This window comes from Apium graveolens, chromosome 9 (assembly GCF_009905375.1).
Source record: "Apium graveolens cultivar Ventura chromosome 9, ASM990537v1, whole genome shotgun sequence".
Lineage (NCBI taxonomy): Eukaryota > Viridiplantae > Streptophyta > Magnoliopsida > Apiales > Apiaceae > Apium > Apium graveolens.
Window position 1 is genome coordinate 244,793,651 of NC_133655.1, and position 10,293 is coordinate 244,803,943.

The following is a 10,293-nucleotide window of genomic DNA, read 5'->3' on the forward strand; positions in this document are numbered from 1 at the left end:
CGCTCTAGTGTACAAATCACACCAGTCCCATGGCTACTATACTCCGTGGGGAAATTATTTTGAAAATTTTATCATTCTGCCAGTTCCAAGGTTCGTAGTCATATATACTACCCCCTTGGCTAAGAGGAATTTATTTGCTACTAGTCTATTACATAGGAATTAATCATGGAAATGAGGGGGACAAAACCACACCCTACTGATAATACTTCCGTAAATGCTCCGCATTTCATGCTCGAGGAATAGGTTTGCCATCCAGATCTTCCAAGCGATAGGTTCCCTTCCAGAGTATCGCTTTGACCTTGTATGGTCCCTCCCAATTAGCTCCAAATACCCCATGATGAGCTAATTTGGTGTTGGGCATAACCTTTCGCAACACAAGATCCCCAACCTTGAACGGCACGAATTTTAGCTTCTTATTAAAATACCTTGCGATTCTCTGCTGATATGCAACAAGCTTTAATTGAGAGTTTGTTCGGGCTTCGTCTAACAAATTCAAGTATAGCCTCTGGTTAACTTCTGCATCTTCCTCAACAAACAAGTCTCTCCGGAGGGATCCGACTCCTACCTCCACGGGAACCATGGCCTCGTACCCGTAAGTCAGCATAAATGGGGTTTCTCCCGTAGTCGATCTGGGAGTTGTGTTGTAAGACCAGAGGACCATGGGCATCTCCTCTGGCCAGTCTCCTTTCTTTTCTTCCAACTTTGCCTTCAAAGTATTTTTATGATTTTGTTTATAGCTTCTGTTTGACCATTGCTTTGTGGGTGATAAACTGCGGTAAAATCCTTTTTGATGTTCAAGTCTTCACAAAGCTTCCTTAGCTCTTTACCATCAAACTGCTTCCTATTGTCCGAGATGAGTTTGTATGGGATACCGAACCGGCTTACAATAGAATTGAAGACAAAGTCCCTTATCTTCTTTGCTGTGATCGTGGCCAGTGGCATAACTTCTGCCCATTTAGTAAAGTAATCTATGGCCACCATGGCGTATTTCACACCCCCCTTTGCTTTGGGCAACTCTCCAATGAGATCGATTCCCCACATGGCAAAAGGCCAGGGACTTGCTAATGAGGTGATGGAAGATGCCGGGGCGTTGGAATAGTTGGCGAATCACTGGCAACGATCGCAAGCCCGGACAAACTTGAAGGCATCTTCTTTCATAGTTGGCCAGTAATATCCTTGTCTGAGTACTTTTAACGCCAACGAACCACCCCCCGAGTGATAGCCACAAATCCCTTCGTACACCTCTGAGAATATAATTTCCCTCTTCTATATCCACACGGCGTAACAGTGGCTAGTTAAATCCCCTCTTGTATAACACCCCATCGTATTCGACATACTTCACAGCTTGATATCGAAGATGTCGAGCCTGTAACTTGTCCTCTGGCAAAGCTCCTGTCCGAATATAGTTGTGAATGGGGGTCATCCACCCCTCTAACTGGTTTTCCTGTGTTTGGAATACTTCTACCTCTGGAACACTCGGTATCTCTTGGACTCCAAAAGGAATTTGTCCAAGCTGGATGCTATCCATTTGAGACCCCATCTTTGCCAAAGCATCTGCCTTACTATTTTCCTCCCTTGGAACACCCTCTAGTCTGGCATTTCCAAACTTCTCTAATAGACGCTGCGCACATCTCATATATAACTCTGTTCGGGGTCCCCGAGCTTGGAAACCTCCGTTGACTTGATTTACAACTAACTCAGAGTCACTTTGAGCTATTAAATTCAACACCCCCACTTCCAATGCTATTTTCAGACCATTGATCAGAGCTTCATACTCAGCATCATTATTGGTGACATAAAACTTGAAATGGATGGCACTCCTCAAGTGATGCCCTTCCGGGGTGACTAAAACAATCTCGGCTCCTGCTCTACTATTATTCACGACCCCATCCACATGTAAGATCCACCAAAGGTGTGGGAGTTTCTCCCTTTTATCAACTAAAAAATCTTCTTGCGAGGAAGGTTCTGCCAGCACTATGGCCTTGTCGTCTACCTCAGAATCAAACTCAAGTATGAAATCAGCCAACGCCTGTCCTTTAATTTCCGTGCGAGGACAATACTCCAAATCGAATTGTCCTAGCTCTATTGCCCACTTCAACATCCTTCCCGATGATTCAGGTTTGTGCAGAATATGCCGGAGTGGATAAGCAGTGCGGACCTCTATTCGGTGGGCCTGGAAATAGGGTCTTAACTTTCATGCCGCAAGGATAAGGGCATACACCAATTTCTCCATATTGATATATCTGGTTTCCGCATCCAACAACCTTTTGCTCACATAGTACACAGGCCATTGGTGGCTTGCTTCCTCCTTCATCAACACCGCACTGACATAATACTCAGATACCGCCAAGTAAAGAATCAATGTCTCTCTGTCATCCGGCTTGGCCAATATTGGAGGATTTCCCAACTGTTCTTTGATTTTCAGAAAAGCCTCTTCATAATCTGGGGTCCACACAAAATCCTTCCCCATTCCTTTGATTGCCTTGAAGAATTCTCTGCACCTATCCGATGACTTCGAGATAAATCGATTTAGGGCTGCAATCCTTCCTGTCAGGCTTTGCACTTGCTTGACGCTGGTGGGAGATTTCATGTCTAACAGAGCTTTGATTTTTGTCGGGTTGGCCTCAATTCCTCGGTGGTTAACCATATATCCCAAGAATTTTCCCGATTCCACACCGAATATGCACTTCTGAGGGTTTAACTTCATTTTATACTTTCTCAGAATATGGAACATCTCAGCTAAGTCGGCGATGTGATCTTCCGCCTTCTTAGACTTTACGAGCATATCATCCACGTATACCTCCATCGTTTTTCCAATCTGCCTTTTAAATATTTTGTTTACCAATCTTTGATAAGTGGCACCGGCGTTGATCAGACCAAATGACATTCCAATGTAGCAATAGAGTCCCCTATCGGTAATAAAAGAGGTGTGCTCCTGGTCAGGCCCATACATGGGAATTTGATTATATCTGGAGTACGCATCCATGAAACTAAGCAAGGCATACCCCATCGTGGCGTCGACCAGCTGGTCAATTCTTGGTAAAGGAAAGCTATCCTTCGGGCATGCTTTATTCAGATCGGTGAAATCCACACATGTTCTCCATTTGCCGTTGGGTTTTTTCACTGACACTGGATTGGCCAACCATTCCGGGTAAAAGGACTCCCGAATTAGTCCAACGTCCAAGAGCCTATCCACTTCTTCCGCTAAGGCTATAGCCCTTTCTTCACTTACGGCCCTGCACTTTTGTCGAACCCCTTTATGCTTGGGATCGATATTCAAACGTTGACACATCACCTTTGGGTCGATTCCCACCATGTCAAAATGGTTCCATGCAAATACATCAAGGTTTGCCAAGAGAAATATCGAAAGACCCTCTTTCAATCTTGGTACCAACTGAGATTCGATTTTTAAAACCTTACTCGGATCTTTTTCGTCGACATGGATTTCAATTGTATCTTCTGCTGGCCCCATCTTCTCTGTTGGCATTGGTATTCGTGGATCTAGGTCGGGCGAATCATGATTTTCATTGTTTTGTAGAGAAGGCGCATCCCCTTTAGGAGGAGCGTCGACTTCTTTAGAAGGCGCGCCCTGCATTGCAGGGGCATCAACTTCCTTTATATTTTTCGAGGGCAAGGGCGCGCCCTCTAGGAGAGGGGCATCTACCTTATGCTCATCATGTCCGAGACTTTGTAAGAAGTCAAATCTTCCTTCTAGCCGCTCCCCATTGAAATCTGCTTGGACTATGGTATTTGAGGACTCCTCTTATTCCAATATTTCAATTCTGATTGTGTCTTCCAAGAACAACATTGCTGGAGGTAGTTCAGATGGGCGCTCGTCTTCTTTCTCAACATAATAATGGACTCGGATTTCCTCGATCGGTTGTTTGATGCTCTTTTCTTGATCATCATCTGATGCATCTTCGGCGTGTGAGTCCTTTCTAAAGCCTCTCATAGCTTGCCTGTAGCACTCTCGAGAGTCATACTGAGAGCCTTTTATACTCCCCACACCATTTGGTGTTGGAAACTTGATGGTAAGGTGGTGGATTGAAGTAATAACCCTCATCTCCCGAAGAAAAGGCCGTCCCAACAGCACGTTGTGGGACGACTTGATCCCATAACTCTAACTCTCACGCCAGAGAAGCCATAGACCCACGAATCTTCTCCTGACATATCCCGATCAGGTAGCCCCATCTTCTTAAAGGTGTTGTAGTATAGGATGTTTGTCCAGCTTTCATTGTCCACGAAGGCCCTATGGATGTTTTTGGTTCCAATCTGGATAGAAATAACCAACGCATCATTGTGGGGGTGATGCACCCATCGGGCATCTGCTTCTCTGAAGGTAATATCCATGGACTCGCCCTTAAATACTTTGGGCGGTCGAGTTTCCACCCTATGAATGTCTGTGAGAGGTCTGAACCGGGCTTCCCTAGCATATCTCGCCAAAGCTCGGTTGCTGCATTCCATCCCGGGATCTCCCCCGTAGATTGTTCGAATGCTGCCGTCCTTGACAAATTTATTTTCCTTCAGAGTTTCATTGTTCGACCCCCACGGGGCTCGCCTTTCTTCTTCCTTTGCTCTGTCATCCTTGTGTTTCCTTACATCCTTAACTACCCATTCACCAAGGTATCCTTCTTTGATAAGTGCTTCGATCTCAACTTTTAGTTGGAGACATTCATGTGTGTTGTGCCCGGATGACTTGTGGTATTTACAATACTTTTTCTTGTCTCTACTTTTCCAGGATGATAGAGCCTCGGGTTTTCTAAACAGCCCTCTGTTTTTGTTTACCTCAAAGATGTGCTCAATTGACGCGGCCAAGGGCGTGTATCGGCTTGTTCTATAATCATAGTTCGAGGGAGGACTCCATTCCCTCCTCGTGGTCGTAGTATTCACCCGGTTCGGGCTTCGACTACCCCTTCTGTACCTCGGGCTTGGAGATCTGTCTCTCTTCCTTGCTTTGTTTATATGACCTGCGTGCGCAGCTGGTTGTACTTCCGCCAGAGATTGCTCTATGGCTTTGAATGATTTTGCCAAAGCAAAGACGTCCACTAGAGTAGCTGGGTCTTTTCCTTGCAAGTGTTTCCAGAAGTCTGAACCAACCCTTAGTCATGCAATTAGAAATCTCTTTAAGGCTTCATCTGAAGCCCCCCTTACGCTGGTAGATTCTGCATTGAATCTCTTAAAGTACGACATCAAGATTTCATCTTCCCTTTGCTTGACGTTGGCGAGGGTTGTAACAGAGGGAGCATATCTCACAGCTGCTTGGAACTTGGTCAAGAAAAGGGTCTTCATTTGATCCCAGGAAGTGATTACTCTCGGCCCAAGCTTTTGAAACACTTCTGGGCACTTTCTCTAAAAGTCGCTGCTAGGAGCCGACATCGAGCCAAGTTTGGGACTTGATATACGTACATCTCTATATTGAATCGGCCCAGAAATTCCACGGGGTCTGAGCTTCCGTGGAAACGGAGATCGCTAGTAGTGTTGCGATATCCGGCTGGCAACTGTGCCTCTCTTACAGCCACCGAGAATGGGGAAGGGATTTCGGCTGTTGTCGTCACTCTGCCTTCCAGATGGTTAAGTAGCCTTTTTAGATCTCCCACATTGAAGGTCCCCACACCTGGAATGGTTTGCATTTGAGGCTGCGGACCTTGGGCTTGCGGTGAAGGTACCTCTACTTGGTTCCCACCTGGAAGGGCTTGCTGCTGGTTCATCATCTGGGCCTCTTCCGGTATCATAATTACTTCGGGGTTCCGACCTTGATCTCCCCCCTGATTTACTCATTGACCTCGACCGCGGCCTCGAGTGTGACGGCCTCAACCCCGAGGTCAGGAGTTGACGTCATCAACAATAATAATAATGAACACAATATAATCTAAATCACTAATTATCCATAACCACGACCCCTTTACCAAGACCTTTTCCAGGTTTAAGTATGACTTAGGTTACTCAACTAACACAACCCAAATTACCTTACACAATCCTGACCACTAATTTAACGCAGCAACTCAACAGACCTCATCTGGTCTGAACACAACTACCTCAGAGGAGCCTGACACGAAAGGAGCTGGAACTCTGCCCTGATTACCGCTCAAGAATCTTCTAGGCATCTGCAATACATATAAAATATTCTGCAAGGGTGAGCAATTGCTTGCTCAGCAGCACCACTATATGAATAACAAGTAAAACAGTTTAAAGTAAAGCAGTTATAGGAACAGAATTTATAACTTGCCAGAAACATGTAAATCAGGTATAAACTGGATATCAAAACTAGCATGCTCGGTAAAACAATATCATTTGTAGTGTGCTGTGTCAAAATGCCAGAGTCTAATTTTAGCATGCTATTTCCTTTCCAAAACCACTGTCCATTTCTGGACCCATAAATCATCAGTCCCGTTACAGGGACTGTTATTCCTAGTGGACTAACAATGAGATTTACAGAAGGGGGGTTGAATGTAAATCTCAAAACTTTTTCAAGTTTTGAGCAGTTTATGAAAGTTGTGTGTTCAAGAAGAACAAGTGTGTGAATTGCTTTAAGCTAATACAGACAGATATATATTCAAGCACAAATGTAAAGAACACAACAGACCTTAAAAACTTTTCTGGTGGATTTGTTGTTCCACCAGAGATGGTATTTTAGAAAATCTGTGATTAAACAATGTTGATCACAGCTGCATCCTAGTACAAACTAGATGAATTTTCTCTCAATATTTTTCTAAACAGCTCTGGAAAATCTCTCTTCTAATTACTAGCTTCTACTTGGTTTATATATTACCAAGTGTACAAGTGAAGAACAATATAAAATACAGTAATAAAATACGATCTTCACTTGCTTCTTTTCCTGTTCACTCCAGTACTTTGTTGACTATTGCATCTTTGTACTAAAGAAGAACGGCTGCTTTTTCTGTTGTTCCTGAAATTCGGCTACCACATCTCAGTTGTCTCTATCAACCCATGTGCCTCTGTTTGTAGGTACAACTACCCCTTATCAACGGCTAATCATCAGAACATCAGTTGAAGCTTTCATCCGTTGATGCACTCATCCGTTGAAGGATGTTATCCGTTGATGACTTTATCCGTTGAAGCTTTAGAGATATCCGTTGAAGCTTAGCTTCTCATCCGTTGAAGGTCTTTAAGTCATCCGTTGATACCACTTCACTTATACAAAATTACAAGGCATGAAGTATTTACAATTGGCCTTCCTATCTGCATATCATCTAGTAGTCAACATGACTCATAGTTTCTCTCAACTTCCAAAAATTACATTTTAAATACAGAGACTGAAATATGCTACAACACTAGACTTATTTCTAAGTAAAGCTACACCATCAACGGATAGCCAAAGTGGTCTTATCCGTTGAGGCTACAGACACTAAATTTCTACTTAAGTATTTTGTTAAACATATCATCAAACTAATGCACATACATTCCTAACAATCTCCCCCTATTTATGTCTATAAGACTTGTAGGCATAAATTCAGGGTTAACTTGATGATAACAAAACACTTAACAGATATATGAATTGAAACTAAGTAGAAATTTAAAAATGCTGCAAAAGTGTATGTACTAGGAGATAATTGAAGATTTACAGTGTTTCCAAGGACACTCCTTTAGTCTGAGCAAATCATCTTTTTCTTCTTTGTTCCCTGGTTTTCTTTCCTAGCCTTTTGTCATTTTCCTCAATTTGGAGTTGGAGTTGTCTGAAGAATTCAGCTTCATCTTCAACACTGACATCCAACTTAGATTGCATTTCTTTGAGAGTTTCATTGCTGGCAATCTTGAGTTGGTCTTCAAGTCTGAAAAATCTTCTGACTCCTTTATCATCTCTAAATTCCATCAACCAATGAGGTGATTTGTGAATTTTCATTTCCCTTTCTTGAATGAGTAAAGTCCTTGGTAAAGCATTGGGCTCCCTCCAAGTTTTCCTTATATTGGCTATCTTGTTGAGAATTTCAGTCTTGGCAGTTCTAGTAAAACCAGAATCCTTTTGTATAGCTGAATAGACTCTAATCAAGGTAGAGTAGCCTTCATCCAGAATCCTGTGGAGAGGCCATGTTCTTTCCCCAGCTCCTTTATATCTGAACACTAATCTCTCTGGTAGCTGTCTGTAGGCAGCTATTCCCCTTACATCCTCCAGCTCATCCAGATAGAGTTCAATGTCTGAAATTTCTTTTATGTCACAGATGTGAACATAATCATCTTTAGAAATGGGTGACTTAGGCTTAGGTTTTTGTTTTTGAGTGAATTTCTTAGAGGTTATGGGAGGTGTAGATTTTGGTTTTCTTTTCTGTTTCTTTGGTAGTGGAAGAGTGGTTAGAAAGGTAGGCAATTTGATAGTGTCCCAATCAATAGGTTCCTCTTTTGGAATGATTGGTTCACCATGGATGTTTATTGTGGGATCAGCAACAAGGGGTTCAGGTATGGAAGGTAGTGGTTTAGATATAGATTTGGTTACTTCAGTGTTATCTCCACTCCTTCTATGTGCCTTGGCCTTTCTTCTGTTTCCCTTCTGCCATTCCTCTCTTTCTTCCACACTCTCACCAAATATACTCCCTAAAACCTCATCTAGGTTTGTAGTCTTGTCTTCACCCCTGACTTCAATCCCTTTTTCTTTTTCAACTAGACTTGACTTTAGCTGTTGTTCAAGCTTTGCTTGTGCTCTTTTGTCAGCCTTTAATTGCTTGTCTTCTTCCTTCTTGGCTATTGAGAATTTGGGATGTCCTTGCATCACACATATGCTCTTTCCCTCTCTAATGATAATAGCTCTATTTCTCCTTACAGCCTCATCCATGGTCTTTTTGAGATAAGCAATACTCCTGCCTAAAATCTTGTTCTCATCAGCTTTTGGAGGAGGAAAGTCCACTTCTTTTAAAGGATTCTTTGTTGAGTCCTTATTGGATCTTTCATTGGGCTTGAGAATTATAGCTTGTAGTTCTTTGGAAGAAGCTTCTCCATCCTTATGACTCCCTACTGGCATGAGCTCCATGTTGATTGGTTCAATTTTTGTGCTGTATTTCACAGATGTTGATTTGTCTTGTGTAGAACCAAACAACAGTTGCAACCTTTCATCAATTCTCCTCCTTTGTTCTTTCACTTGAATTTCAGCTGCTGCTAGCTGAATCAAATCAATTCCATCAGGCTTGCCCTTGATTTGAATGATTGGAGAAGTAGTGATGGCAGGAACTAGCACTTTAGATATGTTAACTTTTGTAGATGGCTCTCCTTCCCCTTCCCTTTTACTCTCCCCCTTTTTGTTATCATCAAGGAGAGGGGTCAAGCCTTGTGCTTTTGCCAGCTGCATGAGGAGACTGGTTTGAGATTGTTGATTGTGAAGAATGGTGGCCACAGAATCTTCAATAACTTGAACTCTGTCTTCTAACTTGGCCAACCGTTTTTCAGTAACAGATTCTTTCTTCAATCTCAAAACCAAGTCCTGCAATGTACCATAAGGCATGACTGAATCCAATTTTTCTGAAGTATAGGTTTTCAAGTCAGCAATATCCTTCCTGAGATCATCCATACTCAGATTCTGCTTCACTTGCTGCAGCTTCATGAGATGCAGTGAGTCCAGGTGAGCTTGAAGGATAGCCTTGATACTTGCATGTGAAGTGTTCTGAATGGCCTGTTGAATAGTGTTGATTTGTTTGACTAAAGAGACATTGAATTCCCCTGATCTATACTCCTTAGTCAATGCCCATTCAGGTAGATTTGGAATTGAACTAGGGCCTTCATCTCCCCCTAAGTTCATGCTTCCATCAAAAGAAATAGAGTCATCATCATCAGAATTTGCTCCAAATTCCTCAGATGGCTCACCAGCTGTAGAAGGCATTTTGGTAATGGCAGCTTTATCCCTTTGAAGAGATTCTGTTGTGTGCACTAGATGTAGTGACCTTTCTGCCTCCTCATTGCCCTGAGCAGCCACCAGTTGATAGGCTGGCACAGGATGAGTAAAAGTGTCAGCATCCAAGGAAATGTTATCAATTACAGCTTTGTAATGTTGCTGAAATTGTCTTTCCTTTTCAGCATCATCCACAATCATTGACTCATTAGCAATGGCTGGTTCCACCCTTGTATCTACTGTACCTGCTTTTCTCTCTTTTTCTCTATGTTCTTGCATCAGGGGCTCCCCCTGGCTCACACAACTCACTCCCTCACCTTCACCTACTAAGGTGGTACTCCACTCACTTACTTTTGCCATGCTGGAAGAAATAGCATGCATTTTTGAGCTCTCAATCTCTCCTTTTGCCTGGGAGCAACCCAGCCTCTCACTCAAATTGTCACTCCCTTCCCTCAATCCTA

General features: G+C 42.9%; 2 protein-coding genes across 2 annotated transcripts; both read right to left on the minus strand.

Moving 5' to 3' along the window:
- Positions 1-226: 226 nt before the first annotated feature.
- Positions 227-1,041, minus strand: LOC141686107 (uncharacterized). Its single transcript, XM_074491164.1, has 2 exons — positions 886-1,041; positions 227-706 (listed from the first exon to the last, which is right to left on the minus strand). The coding sequence occupies exons 1-2, from the start codon at positions 1,039-1,041 to the stop codon at positions 227-229; spliced, it is 636 nt and encodes a 211-aa protein (XP_074347265.1).
- Positions 1,042-1,291: 250 nt separating this feature from the next.
- On the minus strand, positions 1,292-2,101 carry LOC141686108 (uncharacterized). The gene has a single exon (XM_074491165.1). It carries the CDS (start codon positions 2,099-2,101, stop codon positions 1,292-1,294), a length of 810 nt encoding a protein of 269 aa, XP_074347266.1.
- Between the last annotated feature and the right edge of the window lie 8,192 nt (positions 2,102-10,293).